This window comes from Cynara cardunculus (assembly GCF_001531365.2).
Source record: "Cynara cardunculus var. scolymus isolate 2C chromosome LG 17, CcrdV1, whole genome shotgun sequence".
NCBI classification, from domain to species: domain Eukaryota; kingdom Viridiplantae; phylum Streptophyta; class Magnoliopsida; order Asterales; family Asteraceae; genus Cynara; species Cynara cardunculus.
The window spans coordinates 215378-241817 of NC_037544.1; the positions used below are offsets into that span (position 1 = coordinate 215378).

At 37.1% G+C, this 26440-nt stretch overlaps 4 protein-coding genes across 9 annotated transcripts; 2 read left to right on the forward strand and 2 right to left on the reverse strand.

The window, feature by feature from the left end:
• The first annotated feature begins 2762 nt into the window (after positions 1-2762).
• LOC112500383 lies at positions 2763-3233 on the forward strand. Its single transcript, XM_025103868.1, has one exon. The coding sequence runs from the start codon at positions 2763-2765 to the stop codon at positions 3231-3233; it is 471 nt and encodes a 156-aa protein (XP_024959636.1).
• A 4448-nt stretch (positions 3234-7681) lies between these two features.
• Positions 7682-14630, forward strand: LOC112500292 (actin-related protein 8-like). Of its 5 annotated transcripts, none has more exons than XR_003067349.1 (14): positions 7682-8199; positions 8982-9061; positions 9656-9726; positions 9845-9912; positions 10026-10087; positions 10202-10299; positions 10689-10770; positions 10975-11117; positions 11655-11803; positions 11918-12051; positions 12147-12265; positions 12779-12887; positions 13167-13232; positions 14544-14630. XR_003067349.1 is itself a non-coding variant. In XM_025103739.1 (13 exons), exons 1-13 carry the CDS (start codon positions 7838-7840, stop codon positions 12851-12853), a joined length of 1338 nt encoding a protein of 445 aa, XP_024959507.1. In that variant the 5' UTR covers positions 7682-7837; the 3' UTR covers positions 12854-13088. The 5 variants fall into 5 exon arrangements, 3 of the variants coding, with proteins under 3 accessions (XP_024959507.1, XP_024959508.1, XP_024959506.1); XR_003067350.1 differs by having other exon boundaries at positions 13173-13232; XM_025103739.1 differs by lacking the exons at positions 13167-13232; positions 14544-14630 and having other exon boundaries at positions 7682-7858; positions 7964-8199; positions 12779-13088.
• On the reverse strand, positions 13449-14948 carry LOC112500293 (GPI-anchored protein LLG1-like). Its single transcript, XM_025103741.1, has 3 exons — positions 14720-14948; positions 14568-14627; positions 13449-14260 (listed from the first exon to the last, which is right to left on the reverse strand). Exons 1-3 carry the CDS (start codon positions 14796-14798, stop codon positions 13893-13895), a joined length of 507 nt encoding a protein of 168 aa, XP_024959509.1. The 5' UTR covers positions 14799-14948; the 3' UTR covers positions 13449-13892.
• Positions 14949-16622: 1674 nt separating this feature from the next.
• LOC112501167 (phosphatidylinositol/phosphatidylcholine transfer protein SFH13-like) lies at positions 16623-26308 on the reverse strand. 2 transcript variants are annotated; one of them, XM_025104843.1, is made up of 15 exons: positions 26149-26308; positions 24604-24669; positions 24175-24478; positions 23097-23196; positions 22252-22518; positions 21062-21139; positions 20876-20980; positions 20746-20795; positions 20568-20667; positions 20202-20300; positions 20017-20124; positions 19425-19563; positions 17660-18036; positions 17131-17205; positions 16623-16743 (listed from the first exon to the last, which is right to left on the reverse strand). In XM_025104843.1, exons 2-15 carry the CDS (start codon positions 24608-24610, stop codon positions 16726-16728), a joined length of 1827 nt encoding a protein of 608 aa, XP_024960611.1. In that variant the 5' UTR covers positions 24611-24669; positions 26149-26308; the 3' UTR covers positions 16623-16725. The 2 variants fall into 2 exon arrangements, with proteins under 2 accessions (XP_024960611.1, XP_024960610.1); XM_025104842.1 differs by having other exon boundaries at positions 26130-26308.
• Between the last annotated feature and the right edge of the window lie 132 nt (positions 26309-26440).

The window sequence follows — 26440 nt, forward strand, 5'->3', positions numbered from 1 at the left end:
ATAATATAGAAAGTTTATTCAGAGCTTTATGCAGAATGCCAAGCTTTTCTTCTTTCCAAAGTTTGGTAATATATAATGACCCTGACAGTGACATACTTGAATTGTGATTGTATAGGAAATCCTCGTCGTCATATGCTATCATTTATGCATATATAGGGTCAACGACTACAATCCCCTGGAGCTATATATGGTTATTGCAAAATTGGTTGGAGCAAGTACGGTTCTCCATCTCGGTTGGCTACATATGTGGTAAGTGATTGCTTTAGTAGACCATTTAAGACATCACAATACAAGCATAGAACTTGATTTATGACTTGTCTGTTCCAATTACGCTAATCATTTGCTACTTACTGTGACCAAGTATTTGTTGTTGATCTGCTTACGGTGTCAAAAGGAATGTTTTCTATTCTATCACCATAACGTATGTACAGAATCTATTAAGGTTCAAAATGAAAATACTTCTCTCTTATTCCCCTAACATGGTTGTTGCATGACTTGCACCCAACTCTAACTTTATTTGCATCAAGAAGAACAAGCGGAATCTAAACAACAGCTTTTAGCTTGCTTCTTGATTGTGGCGATCCCCTTCTTCTATTCTTGACTCGTACCTGAAGCTAAGCTAGACTCAAGAAGGCTTCAAAGCCAGATCTTCGTCTTTCATATAGAAAGGAGACCTCTCCTTCTCAAGTTATCCTTTTTTTTGCTTGAATCTGGCCGTCAACTTCTTCAACTGCTGACCTATATGGTGTGCTTTTCGTTCCTTTTGCTTCGAGCGCCCTTTCCCCTCCTCCGCACTCAAGTTGTTGTTCACCTTACTTTCAAGCGTCAATCATTTTTAAGTCAACACCAAAATGACACATGCAACTCACATAGTCTTTTCCTGACGGCTATCTAATAGAAGTCAATCTGAGAGTTTTATTTGAGATGAGCGTGTTCATCATGTGAAATAGGAGCTGAAACTTGAAAGTGTTGCTACAGATCCACCGAACATTAGACTTTAGAAGGAGCTTAATGATGTATCCTTGGTATATTGAAAATCTCTGTTTCCTACAACCCATTCAAGACTTCAATAATATGTCCATGTGTAACAACTTGTCCCACATGGATAGAAAATTATATCTGTGAGTTTCTCATAAGCTCAAAGTTGTCGGCTACCAATAATTTTTACCATGGTTTTAAGTTGATTTAGAGGTTATTGGGTTGGCCTATTGTTTTGGCCTTTGGGCTATGGGTCGTTACACCACGCATTACTCCCATAGCATGAGCACATCCAAATAAAATTTTCATAAATGTTGCTTAATAAGCTTCTACATCATCACTCCCTCCAATGACTAAATGGATAAAAGATCTCACCCAGTTGAGCAGATCATATATTCATATTGATTGGGTTACTTTGCATGTAGAATCTTTGTTATGTGACTTTGGACTATTTGTCTGAATTCCGGAAGGATACAGAAGCATCACAAAGAGTTGGTTCCGAGGGTTTGTATTCATCTTCATTGGAGCTTTTTTGTAGTAGTCGTGACCAACAGCCATCAGCTGTCGGCTCGTTGGTAAGGTGAGAGCTTCAAGCCCGATTTCTGGTGGCGCACCCCCCACACAAGGACCGCCCGACGAAGGGGGGACGAGTAAAGCTACAGGCCCAAAAACTTCGGCTCCTCCTTCTAAATGAGGGTGCCCAGGGCACCTAATCTTGTCATTTTGTCCTTGCTCATTCCCGTTAGGCTGAAGTATTTTCTCTCAAGAAAAAGCGTTTCCAAACAGGAGAGATTCTATTTAAGCCACATATTGCAGGAAGGTATGTAGACATACCTTTGAACCTATCATCTCTACATCATTTGTCTCTGTGATTTTGTTTTTCCATCATGGTATTTCAAGTCATTTTTTATTATTTATGTAAAGGGCTTGCATCGAGTAGTGGCCCATTGCATTGACCATTGCCAATATGTCAAACCAAAGACTGGTCGTAATTGGTACAAGACTATTGTCTTGGCTGGGGGCACTGCAAGTTTACCAGGTATACATTCGTGTTTTATGTAGACACATCTAATTCTTGACGATTGGCCGAACTTTGATGTTTGAACTATCTTCCAACTTGCAGAAGGAACTACACGATCTTCTACCCTCCTCCATATCCCATGGAATCCGTGTTATTCCGTCGCCATATGGTGCAGATGCTGCATGGCATGTTGGGTTTTTTGTTAGTGGGTCATGTTTGAATAAGTCTTTGCTTTGCAGGGGAAGTTTATTTTGTTTTTGAAATTTTCCAGCTTTCCAATAGAATAGGGAGTTTGTTGTTTTCAGCGTTTGTTATTTTCTGTGGTGTATTTAAGAAGCCAATTGGCAGCATGGATAAGTAGAGAGGCTTTTGAGCATCAATACTGAGTATTACTATGTGTGTGGTACCATAACATTTGGTATCAAAGCCAGTGGAAGAGCTCTTTACTGTCAAAAGGTGAGGAAGAAAGGAAGATATGGAAAACTCTGATAAGTTTGTGCAACCATCAATTCCAAAGTTCGATGGTCATTTTGATCATTGGGCTTTGCTAATGGAGAATTTCCTAAGGAGTAAGGAGATGTGGAACCTGGTGGAAAATGGCGTTCCCGCACAAACGACCAATCTAAGTGAAGCACAGAGGAAGGCTTTGGTTGAAGCCAAGTTGAAGGACTAGAAAGTGAAGAACTATCTGTTCCAAGCAATTGAAAGGGAAATCTTGGAAACTATCTTGGATAAGAGCTCTTCAAAGGGAATTTGGGACTCCATGAGACAGAAGTATGAGGGCTCTACAAAGGTGAAGAGAGCTCAACTGCAGGCTTTGAGAAGAGAATATGAACTTCTCACAATGAAGGATGGTGAAAAGGTCGACACTTACCTTGCCCGAACCCTGACGATTGTGAACAAGATGGAGGCAAATGGTGACCCTTTGACCTTAGGTACGGTTGTTGCCAAAATACTACGATTTTTGAGCCCAAAGTTCAATTACGTTGTTTGTTCGATTAAAGAATCAAACAATCTCGACACTATGACGATAGATGAATTACATGGTAGCCTATTGGTTCATGAGCAGCGCATGATCGGGCAACAAGAAGATGAGCAAGCTTTGAAGATAACAACTAGTTCACCCTCTCGAGGTTGGGGAAGGGGACGTGGTGGTTCAAGCAGAGATAGAGGACGTGGCAGATCTTCCTTCAACAAGAGTACTATTGAATGTTACAAATGTCACAAACTTTGACACTTTCAAAGTGAGTGTCCAGATTGGGAGAAGGATGTTAACTATGTCGAGCATGACGATACGGAGGAAATGGTGTTGGTGGCTCAAGATGGTGGTTCAACAAAACAGTGTGTTTGGTTTGGATTCGGGTTGCTCGAATCACATGACGGGAGAGAAGAAATGGTTTTGTTCGTTGGATGATACCTACCGTAATAACGTGCGTCTTGGAAATAATGTACGTATGGTTGTTTTGGGAAAAGGAAGTGTACGTCTCGATATTGAAGGGATCGTTCATACGTTAACCAATGTGTACTTTGTTCCCGATCTCATGAATAATTTAGTAAGTATCGGTCAAGTTCAAGAAAGGGGTTGGAGATATTAATAAAGAAAGGAACTTGCAGCATGTTCCATCCAAAAAGAGGCCTGATCATACGCATCCAAATGAGCTCAAATAGGATGTTCATGATCAAAGCTAAACCAAGTTGTAATGAGGAATGTCACAAAGCAGAAACTGATGATGTTACTCTTCTTTGGCATCAAAGGTTTGGACACATCAACAATAGGAGTTTAAAGGTGCTACATGACAAAGAATTGGTGAAGGGGCTGCCGGCTATCAATACTGAAGTGGGTACTTGTGCAGATTGCTTGGTGTGAAAGCAAACTAGAGAGCCATTTCCAAAAGCATGTTCGTGGAGGGCAACCCAACGATTACAACTCGTTTATTCCGACATTTGTGGACCTATCACCCCCCAGTCGAGTAGTCTAAAGAGGTACATTCTTAATTTCATTGATGATTTCTCAAGGAAATGTTGGAGCTATTTTCTTACAGAAAAGTCACAAGCTTTAGAAACTTTTAAGAAGTTTAAAGCCTTGGTTGAGAGAGAAGCAGGAACGGTGATCAAGTGTCTGAGAACCGATAGAGGAGGGGGGTTTAATTCCAGGGAGTTTAAGCTATTTTGTGAAGACAATGGGATACAACGACAACTTATCGCAAGCTATACGCCACACCAAGATGGTGTGGCTGAGAGGAAGAACCGAACCGTGATGATATGGTCCGAAGTGTGATGAGTGCTAGAAAGGTTCCAAAGATATTTTGGCCGGAAGCCACCAACTGGTGTATACATGTCATTAACCGAAGTCCTACTGCAGCTCTCGAAAACAACACACCTGAAGAAAAGTGGAGCAATCGAAAACCCTTTGTAAGTTATTTTAGGGTATTCGGTTGTATTGCTCATGTTCATGTGCCTAGAGAAAAAAGATTAAAATTGGATGATAGAAGCTTTAAATGTGTTCTATTTGGGGTTAGTGAAGAAGCCAAGGCATATCGACTCTATGATCCAACTACCAATAAGATTATTGTTAGCAATGATGTTGTATTCGAAGAAGAAGCCACGTGGAACTAGTCTCAAGAATTTGGAATTAAGGTTTCAGATTTAGAATGGGAAGATAATAATGACGATGGGTCAGGTTCATCTGACGTTACAAACGAGTTATTCAATGACTCAACTGGGCCTCACAATTCTGACGGGACTGGCAATTTGGATGGTCCATCAAGTGGGACTGAAAGTGGGTCTTCAGATGTGAATCCGGTTACAACTACAACCAATGAAAGGGGAAGAAGGCAAACGAGAGCACCTGCTTGGATGCATGATTACGTCAGCGGAGAGGGGGTTCTTAGTGATGAAAATCAGGAGGAGAATGTCGCTATGTTCTCTTTTTTATCGGAGCCTACAAATTACCATGATGCAGCGCAAGAGGAGTGTTGGAGACATGCTATGAAGCTTGAAATTGAGGTGATCGAGAGGAATAACACCTGGGAACTTTGTGATTTACCCCCGGGTGCGACAGCAATCGGAGTAAAGTGGGTGTTCAAGACCAAGTTAGACAAGGGTTAGACTACTCAGAGGTCTTTGCTCCGGTGGCTTGGTGGGATACGATCAGAACTGTCTTCGCTTTTGCTGCACAAAGAGGTATGAAAATTCACCAGTTAGACGTTAAAAGTGCCTTTTTGTATAGCATGCTAGAAGAAATTGTCTTTGTAGGGCAGCCCCAAGGTTTTGAAGTGCATGGTAAGGAGGAAAAAGTATACCGACTAAGAAAGGCCCTATACGGTTTGAACCAGGCTCTGAGGGCCTGATACGGGAGGATAGAAAGCTACTTTCTTAAGGAAGGGTTCAAGAAATGTCCTTATGAACCAACACTATTTGTTAAGTCGGTCAAGGAGAATGATGATTTTCTAATTGTTTCAATTTATGTAGATGACTTGATTATAACAGGAACCACACTTGCATTAATTGAGAAATTCAARACCTCGATGAAGTCTGAATTTGAAATGTCATACATGGGGGAGATGAGTYATTTTTTGGGTGTGGAAGTTAATCAAGGTGAAGATGGAATTCACCTAAGTCAGCAAAAWTATGCTCGTGAAATTCTTCAAAGGTTCAACATGAAGGATTGCAATAGTGTAAAGAATCCTATAGTTCCCGGTTGCACGCTGGTAAAGAACGATCAAAGTGGCTTCGTTGATGCAACCGTGTATAAACAAATGGTGGGGGTGCATTATGTACTTGGCTGCAACCAGGCCAGACATAATGTTTTTTGCAGGTAAGCTTTGTCGACACATGGAAGCTCCTACCGAGCAACATGTGACAGCAATGAAGAAGATATTCCGTTATGTCCAGGGAACTAAAGAGCTTGGAATTTTCTATAAGAAAGGGGGTAGTAATCGGTTGATCGCATACTCCGATAGTGATTACGCAGGTGATTATGATAATYGAAGGAGTACATCGGGTTACGTTTGTTTTCTAAGTGGGGCTGCAATTGCATGGTCATCAAAATGACAACCGATTGTGACTCTTTCCACCACATAAGCGGAGTTTGTGGCTGCCACAGCTTATGCATGTCAAGTGCTGTGGTTAAGGATGATGTTTGAGCATATTGGTCTTATTCAAGAGGAAGGTACTATTATTAATTGTGACAACATGTCAACCATCAAGCTTTCAAAGAATCCGGTAATGCATAATCGAAGCAAACACACAGATGTGAGGTACTTTTTTCTTCGTGATTTAGTGAATGAAGGTACAATCAAATTGAAGTACTGCAACACACAAGCTCAAGTTGCAGATATTATGACAAAGCCACTGAAGGTTGATCAATTTGAGAAATTGTCAGGTATGCTTGGTATGTGCAACACATCAGAGCTAAACTAAAGCTGGAAGTGTTTAGTTTAGGAGAAGGTATGTTGGGTTTTTTGTTAGTGGGTCATGTTTGAATAAGTCTCTGCTTTGCAGGGGAAGTTTGTTTTGTTTTTGAAATTTTCCAGTTTTCCAATAGAATAGGGAGTTTGTTGTTTTCAACGTTTGTTATTTTTTGTGCTGTATTTAAGAAGCCAATTGACAGCATGAATAAGTAGAGAGGCTTTTGAGCACCAATACTGAGTATTACTGTGTGTGTGGTACCATAACATGGCATGGGGCAAAGATGGTCGGTAATGTAAGTTCTTATTTACTCTTCCCCCCAATGCCCACTAAGTACCCTTCTGGGTTTCTTCACTGAAACTTTAGTGTCGAGACAAAGTCCGCATATTTCATACCCCGATCCTGTCTCTGTGTGGGATATACTAGGATTGTTTGGTTTACCAGATACGCACATTTGGTCAAATCGATCGTGGTCCCTTTTTTGTTCATTATATGTGTAACCATTTCATTTTTAACCAAATTCCGTAACATACATGTACACTTTTTATGGTGCAGTTGAGCTCCTTTCAAAAGTCTTGGTGCTTATCTGGGGTCAACCGTCAACGTCTAATGATCTTTGGAGGGTTGTATAGATACATAGTTCTTGAAGATCCCTAGAAAGAAGTTGATTGTTTCGAATTTTCCGTTTTTAAGATCACATACCGCTTGAGAAGGAGAACAAACGTTACTTTATTGTAAAACTTATATATCAAATACATTTTAAAACCCCAAGTCCAAATGTAGATAAAACAGATAATATTTGGTACAATTGATCGAGATGATGTTAATCTCTCATGTTATCTACCCCAAAGGGTATTAATTTCTTTATTGGTACAAGAGTAAATCACATGTTTCGTGTTTTTAACCGTCATTGTCCCTTTTTTAAAGTTCAACAAAACATGTTCTTATAATTGCGTTTTTTAATGAGTTATATCCACGTAGTTGCATTTTTTTAAGAGTTGGGTCGCAATGATTGCAATTGAGTCTAATACCTAAAGATATCAAGGACCCAGCTCCTTGTAAATATTCAACTACAAGGACACGATCCATTGAATTCTCATAAAAAGAGACAAGTTTTGTTAAGGGCATATAACTACATATAATTTACTCTTGGATTAATTCAAATTTGAAAGTTATAATAATTAACACAAGTTTAGAGCTATGACAGACTCAATTACGTTGAAATAATAAATACAAGGACTAAAAATAACAATTGTTACACTATAGGGACTATAAGTGTACCTAAATCTTAAGTAAAGGGACATATAACGAAACTAACATCATCCCAAGTGCCAACAACTTCCTTTACCAAAAAATGACCCAAACGGGAAATCGTCCCCGTTTCTGTTAAAACCTCGCCGGAGAACCACTAGTCAGTTCCGACTTCCGATGGCGCAGCTGTTGAAGAAGGTTTGGGAATCAATTTCTAATGATTGGTATTCGAGTCATTCTAGTTTAAACTCGTTATACAATTTGGACTACAGAGCTCTAGTTCATGGATCCCTATCCGATCAGATTATCATCTGTTCGTCATCTATTGGAGCATTCGATCGATTGCCTCTAGATATATTTATGCAAATACTCAAGCTTCTCGGACCTAAAGAGGCGGCTAGGCTCACCTCCGTTTGCAAATCGTGGAAATTTATGGTCTCCGATAACACGTTGTGGATATACTTTCTCCAGAACCAACAGGATCCGTGGGATTCTATTTTCTTTGCTGAAACTAACTTACGATCTGGTTTTCCTCTTCGGTACGCTTCTTTTTCTTAGTTTAGTCATTCAATTATTTTTATGAACTTTCAATTATCTTTTGTTAGTTAGGGCAGCTTAACGAGGTTAATGAGATTCACAATTTACTCAGTCGACTTTAAGTAGTGATTTAATAATATAGAGATCGGCTTATTCAATAATACTTTTTCCAAACCTGCCCCTCTCATGCTCTCCCTTCTATGAAAAAAAAATTCTCTCAAACAAAAAATTTCCCCACACGCACCAGTTCTATCTATACAGGACTTATATCTAGTTGGTTTTCCATTAAGAGGTTGTTTGATTGGTTTTCATTAAGTCCTGTACGAATAAAGTTGTTTGTATGGATTGATCTGTCTGTCAAGAGATTGAGAAATTTTTTGTTTGAGAGGGTTTTCATAGATGGAATGGAAGGAGCGTGTTTCTTTTGTTAGAAGAGACATTTTTAGAAGGAAAAAAACTTGGCTTTCTGCATAAAGCCCTCCTAAAAGCTTACTGAATAGGCCACTTTATATATCATTAAATCACTATCAAACAATCATGTATAGCTGACCAAATAAGTTGCAAGTCTTATCAAACTGCTAACAAACAGACTCACTGTACGTAATGAAGCACCATCATTTCAATTTTTTTTTTGGGTTGAAAATTATCTTAGTTTATCAAGAGTACTTTGCAGTGGTCATGCAATAAAATGTTGTTTATTTGCTATGTTATGTCACCTGTGCCGATCTGTACTATGGTTTAGCTATAACTTGACGAGCCTGACATAGTTGAATTGTGATTGTAGAACATATCGTCGTCAGATGCAATCTTTTATGCATATTTATGGTGAACGAGCAGAAGTGCCTGGAGCTGTTATCATTGACGGTGTGTGCTCATAATTCTACCCAATGCTGTCATGCCAATTTCGGGCGTCTTCTTTCTTGCTTTGTGCCATAGTTCTTATCGTATTTACTGTTCCTTGTTTACCTAATTGTTTCTGCATGAGGAAGATAATTGTATGATTCTTTCTACATTAACCAAAATGGTTCTATGCTGAAATTTTTAGGAGTCAAAAAAGTCGGTTCCCTTTTTATGGGCTTATGAAGTTCAACTGTTAATTAGGGGCTGATTGGCTGGTTTTCCATCAAGTCCTGTATGATAAAGTTGTCTGTGTGGATTAATCTGCCCGCATAGATTGGGAAGGTTTATTTTGGGAGAGTTTTTTCATAGATGGGAGAATGTTTTTTAATTGGGAAGGACAGTTTGGAAAAAACTTGACCTTACGAGCCACTTTATAGCTTAGCCGAATAAGCTGTGAATCCCATTAAGCTCATTAAGTTGTTAACAAACAGCCCCAGTCTAAAAGATGTGCTACATATGTACGCTTCCACTACATCTACTGTTATTACCATGTCAATTAATTGTTGTTCCCTTGATGCTCATTGTAAATTATTTGGTTTACTGTATCCTTCATTAAAGGTGGTGCTGGCTATTGCAAATTTGGTTGGAGCAAGTATGATTCTCCATCTGGGCGATCGGCAACATTTGTGGTAAGTGATTGCTTTAGTGGATGACTTAAACATCATAATATAAGCATAAAACTCGATTTTGATTTGCATTTGTTATTGCACTTCATTGACTGTGCTAAAAGTTTGACTTCATGTGTAGGAATTTGGTAACATTGAGTCTCCATTGTATTCTAGGCTTCGTCATTTTTTTGCGACAATCTATAGCAGGTTTTTCTTACATTTGCAGCTGCACTTACCCGGCACTTTAAATATAGGTGCCTTTTACTTTCCCTTCATCTTATCCTGAAAGATTTCTCATAGTTACGACTTTAATCATTCAGGATGCAGTTGAAATCATCTACACAGCCAATTATTGTCTCAATTCCAATCTCCCATTATGAAGGTATCATCCGAGTTGCAATCTATTTTTGTCTTTATGCAGATTAGTTCATGTGGATTTTGTTTCATAGTCTCCTTTAATGATCGGGTTCTTTAATGTTCTCTGAATTTACTTTAGATAACGGAGCTGCTAAAGCTTTTAGAAGCGAACTAGAAGAAGCCGTCTACTCAGCATTGTTTGGAATGAAGGTTCCCGCTGTTTGTGCAGTCAGCCAGGTATGAGGTACTTATTTCTTGTTCATTCCTTTAACATTCAAATCAGATGTCCTTATTTTCCACTGAGGTTTAGGTTAAATATATCTTATTTCCAATTTAGTTGATAGCAAGGAAAGATGAGAAGATTACAAAAAAGTAGGGATGGATTTTTAACATGATCTATGACTTGTCTATTCCAGTTACATCCTGCTACTTGTTAGAAGGAAGTATTTGTTATTGATCTGCATACAATGTCAAAAGGGACTGCTCCCTGTTCCATCACAATAACATATGTACAAAAACAATTAAATTCCAAAATGGAAATACAATTGATAGGTACACGTAATTGATGAATAAAGTCTGTATTTTTATATGTCACTCCCCTAATGTTGCTGTCACATGATGTGCAGGCAACTTTAGCATTGTTTTCAGCAAGAAGAACATCAGGAATTCTTGTCAACATTGGTTTTCATCAAACTTCTGTTGTTCCAAGTACGTTATTCAGTTAGGATTTCATCCTCCTACCTTAGGCATAATAGACTGAAATCATGTTACAGGCTTTATATTATACCCTGGGCGCTAAATGATGTTATGTTGGACCAAATGCAAATCAAATTTCATCTATGTGGAGGAACCAAGTTTGAGGTCCCCTTGTTTGAGCACTTTTGACATATAAGGTTTGTGCTATGTTTCCAGTTTTACATGGTAAGGTAATGCATAAAGTTGGCGTGGTAACCGTGGGTGTTGGAGCTGTAAAACTTACTGAATACCTCAGGGAGCAACTGCGGCAGAGAAATCTACATATTTCTTCATTATACACAGTGCGCTCGTTGAAAGAGGTATTGATGACATTCCACATACCGCTTTACTCTTACGAAATTTGTTGGTGGACATAGAACTATAAAAGATAAACATGTTCCACTCAATGCAAATAAAAGAACCCCTTATCTTTCACTTGTATTGAACACGAGAATCTCACATTCCCTGATAGCTGTCTAGCAGGAAGTTAAGCTGAAAGTTCTATTCAAGAACAACCAACCCATCATGTGAGTTTAGGACTTGAAGTGTCACTACAAATCCCAAAGTGAATATTAGAGGGAGTTTATGATATATAGCTTAATGATGCATCCATGGGAACTGGGATCAAGATCTCCAGTTACCTACACCCATTCAGACGAGGGCCGTCTAATTGTGCAGAATACCAAGTGATCCATGATTTAAGCATTCTTTTTTCAAATTCAATTATGATTAGTGGCGATGATGAACTGCAAGGCCTTAAAATAATGTGTCCATGTGTCTCTCACCTAGCATGAGAATCTCTAACTATGTATTTTCATATATGTTGCTTGATTCTGTCTGGTTCAATTCACATGCAGAACCTTTGTTATGTTTCTTTGGACTATGAGGCTGAATTACAGAAGGATACAGAAGCATCATACGAAGTTGCTTCTGAGGGTTGGTTTACTCTTAAGCAAGAGCGTTTCCAAACAGGAGAGATTCTATTCCAGCCACATATTGCAGGAATGTATGTCCATGTACCCTTGAACCTGTCATCTCTACGTTATTCACATAATTCTTTGTCACTGATACTGTTCTCTCATTATTGTTTATCAAGTTATATTTGCCCTTTTTGGTACAGGCATGCAATGGGTCTGCATCAGGCGGTGGCGCACTGTGTTGACCGTTGCCGTGCTGCCAAAGTGACGACTGATCATACTTGGTTCAACACCATTGTCTTGGCCGGGGGCACTGCATGTTTACCAGGGTTAGCAGGTATAAAATAGTATTTTATGTAATGTACATCTAACGCTTCATGCCAAAATTTATTGGCCAAATCTTGATGTTTAAAGTGTCTTTCCATCTTGTAGAAAGATTGAATAAGGAACTACATGATCTTCTCCCTCCCTCCCTGTCCAGTGGTTTGCGTGTTATCTCGTCTCCTTATGGTGCAGATTCTGCATGGTATGGAGCAAAGCTTGTCGGCAATGTAAGTTCTTAATATGCCGTTCTCTCTTGCCGCCTCCTCCGACCCCCTTAAAATAAATCCCTTCTAATTGCCAACCATTTGGTTTACCATATGACAAAGGGCCATGTATTAGCATGTTAAATATGAGTTCTTGAACAGCGCCCCCAAAATTTTGGGGTTCAATCTTACTTTTGTTCGGGGCCTGATTTATATAGACTTGTGAATCAACCTCAATTAAGACCTATCTAATTCATTTCAAAAGCAAAAGCGGCTCTTTAATTTCAGAATTTGCTGGTCAAAACAAAAATGACTACGAAATTCTTTTCATTTTGTCATTTTAACCATTTTAGATGATCAATAGTTCTAGTACAGGTGTACCAGGGCCTCCAAAAAGATTGGGGAGGCCCTCACGCACACTTCATCTTAAAAGCATTGTGGTCCTTGTTTCTGCGTTAATTGTCTAGTCATCATTTTAACCAAATTTCATGGACTACCTTCTCTAAATAACATCTGTATATATTTTTATCTGTGCAGTTGAGCACCTTTCCGAATTCCTGGTGCATCACAGAGGAGTCTTGGTCAAAGTCCAAACGAACCATCTTATGGTGAACCTCATAGTCGAGTATGCTAATGATCTTTCAAGGTTGTATTTGTCGGGATATATACTTTGGATTCCTAAACATCATAATCCACCGTTAAGTGATAGGGGTCGTGTTATATTGTCTGGTTTTGTACATCTTGTGTAATTATATACCTGATATAGGATATGAAACACTATTATGTGTTATAAAGATGAAGTAAAACCGCAGCTTTCATAGGAATCAAAGACAAATGAATAAGTTTCGATATTGTGCAATGAAATATTAAAAACTGAGTTCTAGTGTACCATTTTATTTGTTGTTTCTTTCTTACGTTGATGCAGTATCAGGATCCAGGGGTCACCCCAATCTTTCTGAATATATGCCCTCTTGTTCTCTATCATCAACAGGTATGGAAAATTCTTTCGCTGCCGCATTAGAATCATTAATTCATGCGCCACACACAGTGGCACAAGAAACATCATATAGCACATACATATTTAACTTCCTTAATAAACTTATCAACTGTTTCCTAGAAAAAACTCGCATTTCCCCATTTGAAATCACCTTATTGGTGTAATGTTTCATTGGTTAAACAACAATGTATTCAAAAGAGACCAACCATATGTGTTGTTTCATTGGTGAACCAACACTATATTATCAAAACGGATCAACACAGATCAACCATATTGTGTTGTTTCATTGGTGAAGCAACACCGCATTAGTAAAATGGATCAATACAAATCAACCTATGTATTATTTCATTGGTGAAACAACACTCCTTGTTTCAAAAGCAAAAAAAAAAAAAATGAGTTTTTTAGGAAACGATGATAAGATAATAAAGATAATTATGGAAGTTAAATATTAGTGGTTAATATTGGTTCATAGACTTTCTAACTTATAGGAGTTTTTTATGAGTTTGGCCCTATATATCAACACAATCTAGAACATAACCTTGAACCTTGAAACTCACCAAAAAAACAAGATTAGGAATCCTGTAGTTAGAATTGTTTACTGATATAAAAATATTTATATGTATATCAACACAATCTAGAACATATTGAAACTCACTAGAAGAACAAGATTAGGAATCCTGTGGTTAGAATTAGCAGTGAGGATGGATTGCAGATAGTCGGGGTGTGGTTAGAATCATCTGTCACCCCACCCCGGCCCACCCCTGGTGGTACTGCATCACAAGGTAGCCCAACATTGTCACCATGACACAAACTAGAAAAAAGTCCAGGTGGATAATTCCCGTAGCGGTTGATGTAGCTGAACATTACCGTCGAACAATCGTTTGACAAGTCGTCCAATTCGCTAGTGAAAGGACAGGCAAAGTCTTTGAGAGCTTGACAACAGATATTAGCAGAGTATTTTGGACCTTTGCAACTGCTAGTGATGATTGTATAATTCATAGACTCTAAGTTTACTGGGCATGCTGCAGATAGAAACAAACCAAGATCACATAAAACACTGTTGAACACCAAGATTTAAGGTTCTTATAAGCAAAAAATGTAGCTTCTCATAAGAATCAATATTGTTGAAGTTGATGTCAAATAACAATTTGCAGTTTTTTTTATATGTTTTAAATTAAATATCTGATATTCGTTTATAAATGTATAATAGCTATTGATGTTTAAAAAATACATGGTACCCATAAAAGAGGTGGTAGTGAATGGAAGCGAACTTAATGAAAGGGATGTATGAATTGAAATTTGTAGATGAGAGAAGAGGGAGAGAGATACGTTTGGCAGCCTGAAGAAGGTTTCGTCTGATTGAAGGTTGAGAGGTGAAGACGACATTATCTGGTAAACATACACAAATAACCATTAACCAAGATGCGATAAGATTAAGAAGGTGATGGCATTGGAATGTGGGAAAACCCTAATTGACGAACCTGAAAGGGAAATTGGAGATGAGAAACAGCAGGAGGATAGAAGCAGCAGCAGCAGAAAGCAGCGAATTGCGATCTTCATAGCAGATGGTGGGTAGGGTTTTGATTGAGATGGTGTTTAGTGAGTAAATTAGTATTTGGGTTCAGATGCTGATTTGTCCAAACAGTAACACTACATTTTCGCTTCTTACGTGTTGTATATTTATTTCTCATCTACAATCTAGTGGTATTATGGACAAGTTTTAAAAAGGAGCGAGGCGTGACGGCACCGACACGTTTTTTTATGTCACATAAGGATGTAAATTTTTATATTATATATAAATATATGTTTTGTATATATTATTTAAATCAATTAATGATATTAAAAAATATACATTCATATTCATATTAGAAGAATAAAAATCATATATATTATTATTATCATAGGTTTTTTATTAAATATTTAAAATAAAATTTATCAATTTGATCATGAGTTTGTAACATTTATGAATTTGTGAAACTGTCAGTGATGTGATTAGTTGTATCTCTAAAAATGTAAAATCTAAAGTTAAAAGTGTAAAAAAAACAAAAAAAATATTCTTTTTGGAAAAATAAATCATGTCTTGGAAAAAAAAGTACGCTATGGCATAAACCATGCCTTACAAAAACGTTATGGGTCATTTTATAACGGCATTAAAAGTTGAAACGTTTTGTCACCACCTTTTTAAACATTGATTATGACTAAAAATAGGAACATTCTTCATCAACAATAATAATCAAAATTCAAATTTATTACAATATTATTTATATTATTAAAATATTTTTATGTATTTTTTGTTCGGAAACGTATAATTTTAAGGTTTATTTATTAGTGGAAACATAAAAATATTTCTTTTATGGTAATTAACTTTTGTTGTTTTGGAGAATTTCATGGAACGAAAATCTGATCAAAATTCTTAAAATCTCAATTTTTTCAATTTTAAAAATTTGTTCGAAGTCATGCATGATAGCAATACCAAATCAAATAAGACAAAAATGTGTTCCTCGTCTATATAGATTCTCAAGATGGCCTCTTCATTTTAAATGCCGGTGAAATAATAATAAAAAAAACTCGATATCTTATTGATGAGATTTTTATAAAAGCTATCATTTTTTTTAAATCTTACTTCAATAAAAAGGTATGGATGTTGTTTAAGTTGTGTAATAAAAGTTATGCGTTAAACGAATATATTTTGAGAATTTTCGGATTGATTAGTCTGAAAATTATAGTTTCTTGACATGGTACTTTTAAATGATTTAAAAAAATTAAGAATCTAAAACACAAATATCTTCTATTTAAATTAGAGGGATTACTATTCATACTCCTCTTCACTCACATATCATCTTATTTCTTACCTCTTTTCAAGTCATACAAATAGAATACACCAAATTAGAAGTCTTGATTGAGACTTTATTCATAACAATCTAATTAACATTCAAGAAAAGTAACCAAAAGAACAAATTTGATTCGAAAAAAGTAACCACCTTTTTTTCTTTCCGTTTAACGCTTTGTTCTCGAAACCCCTTTTTACGAAAGAAAGGAAAGGAGAAGGAGAAGAAAAAAAAGACGGGTGTTCACGAAACTTTTTTAGGAGAGAGAGAAAAGAAAAATAATTTCCTTCCAAACATGAGAGGAAAGAAATTAAAACCCTTTCAAAATATTATTAAAATTATAAAACTATCCAAACTTTTATCATAAATAATATATTTTTAAATTTTTTTTCCCTAAATTCGAGAACACATTCACATTGAATTTGGATGGATAGAGGAGAAGGTAGCAAAGCAAGAATATTTTGAAAGCATGTATTCACATCTCATTTCAAGAAACTTTATTATTATTAGTATTCAGTCAACATAATATAAGCCTTTGATTGTAACTTCACTATACCTTCTCAGACACAATTAGCATAACAGAGAACAGAAAAAAAGGGTGCTCACTGTCTCTAACATAACTTTCACCTCTTTCCAGTTTCTCCACTCTACACCAACTTTCAACACATCGTTCGCCGCTGCAAAACATATACTACATCACAAAGTTGTTGCAAATCCATCTGAAGTTCCAATTTTAAAGAGACTCGTGTGTTTGGTATGCAAATAATACTAACAAAACAAGAACTTGTTGCCTCATGTTTGGTATGAAAATTTAAGGAAAATAAAATACAATAAACAAAATTTAAAGAATGGATCAAATTTATAGATGGAGACATAGTTGATGTTTTAAAATAGAATAAGTTTTACTTTAAGAGTATATTGGTTAAATATAGGCTTGTTTCGCCTTGTTTAATGCACACAAAAGTCGTGCCAAACGTGAAACAATGATCTCAATTCTGTTCTGTCCTGGTCAATGTACCAAACATACCCTAATAGACCAAACAAGATGAGAGAAAGTAACTTACACAGAATTTATACTGCTGCAGCCTTTCCATCAATTCTGAAATCTCAAGTTGCTTCACCACAGTGGCATGTAATACCTGTGTGCAATGATTGGTGAGGAGCTCAAGTCAAGAAAAGCAATAGTGATTATCCAGAAAAGTGGAAAACTGACCAAAACAGTCAATTCCCTTACCAATTTCACTTTTTAATCTCAAATTTTTATTTTAACCGAAAATTCACTTTTTAATCTCAAATTTTTATTTTAACGGAAGTTTACAAGCATTTGCCTAAAGTCTATTTTCAGATTAAAGAAAAGTAAAAAAAATCTTTTTCCCAAATGAGATCCTTACTCAAATTCTTTAAGCGAATCACGCAAATTTGTGTAAAGATTTTTTATTTTTATTTTTATCTGAAAATAGGATTTATGCAAACATGTAAAGTATTTGCATAGGAATTTGATTAAAAAATGGCTAAAAAGGGAATTTGATAGAGAAGATTCACTATTTTGGTCAATTTCCAATAAAAGTTTACGAGGTTGTAAAAGGAGCCTACTTTCTTGGTTTTATGAAGATCAAGTTCTACCGACTTAATCCTATCTAAAGAATGTTCCAACATCTGCTCTTTTTCTGCAGGAATTTGGGCAGGTTTCTTTTTAAGTTCTTCCAGCATTCTTTCAAGTTTTTGTAGACGCTCCAAACACGGAAGGATTTGATCTTCTCTGATACCCTCCGTGCGAGAGGCCGAATCACTGGGTGCCACTGCATTAGAGGGGCATATGATGTTCAGTTTTCTCCAATATTCAATGGGTAGGCTGCAAACGAGCGTTTTCAGTTTTGTCGCCAATGAGACCACCGGTTTTGCTATATAATTGAAGCTTCTCTTCACAACCTTTTCCTGAATGGTGTTCAACAACTGGATACATACAGTACCTAAAAAAACGATGAAAATTAACCCACATGTCTTCATAAAAACCAAGAAAGAATCCAGTTGTTGAACGGTGTTCAACAACTAGATTCATAAAAGCAGATTAAGGGGATGTTTGGTTGGTTTTCCAATTAGGTCCTGTTGTTAGCAACTTAATGGGACTCGCAGCTTATTCGGTCATCTATATATGATTGGTTGGTAGTGGCTTAATGATATAGAAAGTGGCTTTTTCAGTAAGCTTTCAGGGGGGATCTTTATGCAGAAGGTCAAGTTTTTTCCAAAGTTACCATCCGAAAAGAGAAAAAAAGGGGTTTGATTGTCCATCTTTTTGATAAATTGGATATCTATATAACGCATTCTCTGGATAATTCAAACTCGGGGGTGGGTGCAGGGCGGATGATTTTAAAGCAGACTCCCCATTCATTAGAAAGAACCGAGTCGACCACTAGAACTTCTAGTCTTAGAGCCAGAAAAAGATCTATTTAGATACGCTCAAATGACCCCTTCTCACAATGAGAATGTACGTTAGGAGAGTCAAGGGGGGACATATTGTTTTCGGCATTAAGCTTAGGAGAAAAAAATTTATCGTCTAGACGTCATAGAGAATTGAGAATTCTAATTTCCCGTGAGGGTGAGCTAACTCCAAAAACCCATCCTTAGTTCAGATTGCAGCGTTCTTAAGGCCAAAGAGTCGGCGTAAAAGGAAGAGTGTGAAATTCTATTTCCTTTCCGCAGGGACCAAGAGATTGATTCTCTCCCAATTGGTTGGACAGTAGGTGCGATGATTTACTTCACGGGCGAGGTCTCGGGTTCAAACATTCATGATCTGGATGTGAATGAGTCGAATTGCTTCTCCCTAGCTGCCCCTCCCAATTAAAAAAACACGTTCCCTCTATCTATGAAAAACCCTCCCAAACAAAAACCTTCACAATCTATACAGACTGATTAATCCACACAGACAGCTTTATCCATACAAGACTTAATGAAAACCAACCAAACAGCCCCTAAGTCCTATATGAATAAAGTTGTCTGTGTGGATTAATATGTCTTATATAGATTGGGAACGTTTTTTGTTTGGAAGGGTTTTTCCGTAGATGGAAGGAGCATGTTTTTTAATCAGGAGGGCAGGTTTGGAAAAAACTTGGCATTCTTCATAAAACTCCCCCTAGAAGCTTACTGAATAAGCCACTTTATATATCATTAAGCAACTAACAAACAGCCATGTATAGCTAACCAAATAAGTTGCGAGTCCCATTAAGCTCATTAAGCTGCAAACAGGCCCTAAACCTAGTAAAAAGGTTCTTTTAAACTGAACAAATGTTGTAAAGTTCGAGCTTATGGATGTTTTGTAACATCTTATCAAAAACACCTTCTGAAACCTGTAAAGCCGTACCAGAAGTAATTCCCTCACTGTCTGGTGTAGGAGACCGACTGCGAGAAATTTCCAGACCTCGATCAGCGGCAATAGCTTCTTCACGTGGACTGAAATCATCATCACAACTATGATAGACGGGTGAATCAGATGCCACGGCCTGCATAAGTTACAACTCATGCTGGTAAGTATTCACATGAAAGCTATTGTTGGCTTTAGTACCCTTAAAACTACTGTATCAAGTCCTAAATTAATTAGGCCTCTGTCTCAAACTTGTTTTGAGCAGGCTGAAATAGTTCCCTTAAGAGTTTCATTATTCTAGTAAAAAATATGGTTCTTAAAAATGTAAATGTTTCATTAACCAAACCTAATGCATTTCAAAGTTGACATAATAATCATAAGCGATACTAGAGCTATGTGATGTCATAATATGAATTCATATGTGTGTAATATGTAAATGAACCATAACATACAAGTATGAATGTATGTTATCTGTATTACGGAATTAGATCCAAAATTTACTTGTGAAAAAAAGGAGAAAGGGTGGGTTGTATAATCTCACTAGTTGACACTTCATGGAGAAAAGTACCTAACAGAATTTCTTAAGACTTACTTCGTCACTAACTGATGCGAATTCTGGAATCCTAGAATTATTTGGGCTAGTTAGACAAGGGTCATCAGCATCTGATCCTGATTCAAAGATTGATGCATCACTTCTGCCCTGAAAATAGAATGCAACCATATGATAAAAGACCCCGGATAACAATCAATATTCTAAAACTTGACTTGGATACTTGCCTTCACAGGTTGTATTTGGACAGAAGAGTCAATTTTCTGTTGATCATTATAGACTCTGGTGATTTGCCTTTCAAATGTGGCTTCTGCATTATTTACAACCTGCAAAAATTACAAAGACACATAAATATAAACAAGCAAGGAGGTAATCTTACCAAATCACTGTTACATTCTACCACGATCAAGACAAAAGTCATCAACCTAGAAACAAGTGTTGTTTAACAGAATCGTACATTAAAAAAGTGGCACTTAGTTGGAATCTAGGTAGTATTTTAAGAGATAACTTATATACTAATGAGAGGAAGAAGTCAAGAATGAACAAGTTTCTGAACATTTCTGTACAAAATGAATCCGCTAGATAATACATACCTTCATTATTTCAGGGTCATTCCATGGACCCATGTTAGACCTAAGGCAACCACCCTCAGAAGGACAAGAACATGAACCACCAAGGAAGTTGGGCAATTGACTAAAACAGTGATCAAGAATCAGATGATTGTATAAGTGGAAATCGAACAGATTAATTCAAAAATCAAAACAAACAGACCTTGGGTCTATGGCTTCATGTAGTTTTCCCAATGATTTGGGTTCAAGCACCTACAATGCGAGAACATGAGTGGAACTGCCGCAAAGGAAGCTAGACATAAAGATGTAAATAGTTAACACATTTCTGTTACCTGAATTTTTGGAATCGTCTTTGCATCCAAAAACTTTTGAGCAGCAGGCCATAAATATTTCTTAAAAGTTGCACTAGCATTGATGACGAACATGTGATGTAATGTCTACTGGTAAATGCGGAAATCCATTATTGCAAACACCCTTGTTGATTTGAAAAATCTACTAAAGGAATAGGAGTTATTTACCTCTGGGTAGTAGTTACTGTCAACCTTTGTCACAGCTCCAAGAATACTTGCAGCAGTTGGAGTGAAATTCTTTAAACCCTGTATATTATATTAAGTGTATGGTTAATTGTGTTAAACGCCGGAGTAAGAGGCTGTTTGGTTGGTTTTCCATTAAGTCCTACATGGATAAAGTTGTCTGTGTGGTATGGATTAGGAATGTTTTTGTTTGGGAGGATTTTTTCATAAATGGAATGAGCATGTTTTTTAATTTGGGAGGGCAGGTGTGGAAAAAACTTGGCTCTCTGCATGAAGTTCCCCCCTAGAAGCTTACTGAATAAGCCACTTCTCATTAGCCACTACCAAACAGTCATGTATATCTACTGAATAAGCTGAGTCCCATTAAGCTGCTAATAAACGGGGCTGTTTACTTGCGGCTTAATTAGGCTTATTGGTCTATCTGGCTTATTTACACAGCTCATTTGGATTGTTTACTTACGGCTTATTCGCACAGATAGAAATGGTGTGTTGTCCCCATTCAGCCACAAAAATTACCCCTACCCCTTATTTAAAGCACCGCCTCCTTCCCATATGAGACACCCCATCTTCGGCCTCTTTATGATTTTTTGTTTTGATGTTCAAATAATTAATATTGGGGGGTAATCAGTCATTTATGTTATTCAGACTGTTGGTTCAGATAAAAAAAAAAGTAAAAACAACAACACCCATTTATCCAGACAGACAAATTTATCCATACATGACTTAATAAAAAATTTGGTTTGAAGTCTTGTATTGATAAAGTTATCTGTGTGGATTAATTTGTTTGTATAGAGTAGGAAGGTTTTTGTTTCGAAGGGTTTTTTATAGATGAAATGAGCGTGTTTTTTAATTGGGAGGGACAGGTTTGGAAAAAAACTTGGTTTTCTGCATAAAGCTCCTCCTAGAAGCTTACTGAATAACCCACTTTCTATATCATTAAGCCACTACCAAACAGTCATGTATAGCTGACTGAACAAGTTGTGAGCCCCATTAAGCTCACAAACCTCTAATGGCAATATGTCCCTTCCCCTCCCCTCCCCTCCCCTTCCATACTTAATCACGTGTCAACTCTGATATTTTCGGCCATCAACTAGTACTACTATTTGTGTACACAATTTGTAAAAAACCGATCGTATGAAGAGTGTAATAAGTATTAAATCAAGTAGTTCCCGTACCAGGCCTTGCACATCCAAGATTGTTGTAGTTGAACAAATTTGTCTCTTTGCAGCAATTGAACAAGCAGGGAACTTCTCGTTAAAAGCCCTTTCAAACTCTTGGACATGGTATTTCAGGTAACGTTCAACTGAAGTAGTTTGCATAAGCTTACTAGGGTGTGCCATCCCGAGCCTTTCAATGTAAACGGGTCTTCCTTCCCTATCAACTCCATGGTACCCTTGAGGGTACTGCTGCAAGACTTCTTCCAGCTCCGTAAATTCGTAATCCTGAGGGGGGTTCATATTAATATATAAGCAACACACCATGGATGATAAAGTTAAGATGGTTTCAACCTCAGGAAAGAAAGTGTTTGAGATACATGTAAAGAAATATTATCTACGTATGCCCAGATTATATGTGTAACATCTCAGGCTAATTGTACCAAATATTGTCCACTTTGTCCGCACACTTGGACTCATAGTTTTAGAACGCATCTGGTATAGGAGGTATCAAGCCCCTTATAAGGCAATCTTTGTTCCCCTCCCCAACCAATGTGGGATCATACAATCCCACCCCCCCTTGGGTACCTGGGGTCCTCATTGGCACACCGGTCCGATTCCTGATTCTAATACCATCCCACGCTAACCGTACCAAATATTTTCCGCATTGTTCACACAGCTGGACTCACGATTTTAAAACGCGTCTGGTAGAGGAGATATCAAGCCCCTTATAAGGCAACCTCTGTTCCCCTCCCCAACCAATGTGGGATCTTATAATATGAACTTATTTGAATACCACACATTCATGTGACTTCAAATGCAAAAATGTTGACAATTCGTACTAAGTTCAGGATGATTGTTACTACCTCCAACATTGTATCTGCTCCAAACTCTTTTCGCCAATTTAGCATTTCTTCCCACATGAGGGTTGTTCTTCCAATGTCAAAATCCCTCGCCTTCAAGAACCTAAGAGAACAAATAGACAAGTTAAACACAACTTATAAAACCAAATACGTTCTGTTTACATTCAAATGAAGACAATTTCACTCCAAGAGCTATGAATGTCCACCGAAGTCCAAAAGCCACCGACAGCAGAAGCAAAACTATCTCACTTGAAACTTCTCTGAAGAAGACAGGGCTTATCTTCTTGGATATGAAAGACTAAAGAACGACACATTCAATCAAAAGTGCAGAGACCAAACTCTCAAACTCATGCAGAAGCTCTGACCAAGATCAAAAGGATCTTGATCACAACTGAACATCTTTTTGGGTGAACTCTACACATACTCAACCTATGCACATTTGATGAGTCAAAGTATCTATGAAATGGCAATATCTCCATAACTTTGTTTATACAAAATATTTTATGTTGTCTGGTGGGTTTTCCATCAAGTCCTATATGGATAAACCTATCTGTGTGAATTAATCTGTCTATATGAATTAGGAAGGTTTTTGTTTGGGACGGTTTTTTAGTAGATGGAAGGATTGCGTATTTTAATTGGGAGGGGAAGGTTTGGAAAAAATATAGCTTTCTGCATAAAGCTCCCCTATAAAAGCTTATTGAATAAGCCACTTTATATAGCATTAAGCCACTATCAAACTGTCATGTATAGCTGACCGAATAAGCTATGAGTTTCATTAAGCTCATTAAGCAGCTAACCAACAGGCCCTAATTTGAACTTGTATTTCAATTTTTTGCAAAGATTATACTTATCATGTTTCTTGACATGTTATGTACTTATTTTTAGACTTTTGATACATAAAACATAATTTTAGCAAATGTACATGATTCTTGGTTTTCATAAAATCTTGAAATGTATTTTATAGGCACTAAGTAATCAATATAACAAGTATGCTTCTCCAATGTTTCGGCTTTGTTTAGAAGAAACATTGATATAACAGCTCGGATATAATAATGATTTTAAACTGAAAAAATTTACTCGCCTCAACAAGGTATGATAGTCATCATGTCTAGTTGGCAGTAAGTTATTGTCAAGAAGCTTTTTCCGTAATTCACAGACAGCTCTCTCCTCATTTGCATCACGTACATCTACTATGGGAACCGAAGGAACCTTGGAATTAACTTTTCGCTTTCGCCTTCTCTTGAGCGAGTGGGTAAACCTGTTAGATGCATTCAATGCCTTCTTCTTTAGGGATCTCATTCTGGATAGCCGTATCTCATCTTCAGAATTCTCAAGATCCGACTTCCTTTCTCCTGTTTCATCGAAAGCCTCATTTCCTTCTAGGCCTGATACACAAAAAATAAAAACAAAAACAGCCCAATATTGTTATTTTCTTGATCAAAAACTACAAAAAAATGGTGCGGTTATGTGCATAAAACAATGTTACTTAACGATGCAAAATGCAACTCACCTGACATTTTAGCCAGGTGCAGAAGGGTAGAGACTCAGCAGTAGGCTAGAGTGCAGGAAGATATGTCTGTCAGCACACCCATCAAAAGCCATGTTACCATAAGAACAACTCCACGTACCAAGCAACCGACCACCATGATTACATAAATAAAGCATCATACAGTATACTGCATAAAGTAAAATGTCAGGCAAGCTCTAAAATAAGAAGATTAGGGCTTCAAACAATCAAATGTCAAATTATTGATTTTGTAAGGTCCTAGACCTCATAGGAAATTGGACGACCTACGTTAAGAAGACAATCTTTAATTCCATCATGTCATGGTGGCCTTAGAGGTTGTTCAGTTGGTTTTCCATTAAGCCATGTATGGATAAAGTTGTCAGTGTGGATTAACCTGTTTGCTGTTTGCATAGATTGAAAAGGTTTTTGTTTGGGATGAATTTTTCATAGATGGAAGGAGCATTTTTTTTTTTTAATTTGGAGGGACAGGTGTGGAGAAAACTTGACCCTTTCTGCATAAAGCTCCCCTCTAGAAGCTTACCGAATAAGTCACTTTATATATATAAGCCACTTTATATATATAAGCCACTACCAAACAGTCATGTATAGCTGACCGAATAAGTTGTGAGTCCCATTAAGCTCGTTAAGCTGCTAACAAACAGGCTCTAAAGTTGGGTGAAAGGGAGTTGGATAGGTTGGGGTAGTGGGATGACTTAGGCTAAGAGATGTGTTTTTCGCCTTATTTGCTCTACATGGGTTTTCCTTTTCTTGTCTTTCCTATGTTTTCATTGTACCTTATTGTTACTTTTTCTTACTTATTTTTCTCGTGCCACATTCACCTCATATTAGTATTTATTCTTTCTAACTGTTTGCTCACAATCTTGAACAAGACAGGTTTCTTCATAAAAACAACCTCTCAACTATTTTCGGATAGATTTAAGGTCTGCGTACATCCCCCCACCCAGCCACCCTACTTTCGAGTGGGATTTATGGACCAGGTCGTTTGGTTTGGGTTGGTTAGTTCATGTCAACTGATAAAATATGTAAATACAAAGAGGGATCTTGAACCTCTTGAATGTCTAATATGTACACGATAGATAAAAACTAACAATGTAGGTTGTGTAATCACCAAAAATGGCAAAAAGATCGCATCTAATATCTTCCCTCACTTCCATTAAATTCCTAAAACCCATGATCAAGAAACTACCTATAGTGATCAATTTTTTCTTGAACATGTAAGCACATAAATGTAGCTGTACAGGCAATTATCTTAATTATGGCCTCAAGTTAATCTACAAACTTACCATACTTAATCTAACTCTTATTACATGAAACAAATGCAACAAAATTAATGATTAGTACATTCAATACAAGGGGAAAAATGGCAAATTTCAAAAATGCCAGTTGATAACCAATCATATATCGATTAGTTCAGCAACACAAATCTCATGGATTTCGTATAACACGATTGCTTCGTTCAAATAAAAACATTTGATTCGATAGAAAAACAAAATCATTATAAATCATACCAGAAACCCTATAACATACTCGTGGAAAGATTGAAATTGATAGGCGGAAATTGGGAATTTTCTTGAATGAAAAAGAAAATTTCCCAAAGAATGAAACAGAGATGATCGGGGCGCGCTGGAACCGATCAAATCAATACGTATATGTTGTATGTATAATAGGTTTCTTGATGCCTTTCTCTAATTTTTCTTCCGTTTCCTCTCTTACCTAACTTTCACAATTTACGTAATTACGTGCCTAATATATTTTCCTATGCAGCCCCCTTCTTTTAGAAAGCTGCAAAACACCCCCTTTATTTTTGAATTTATGTCAC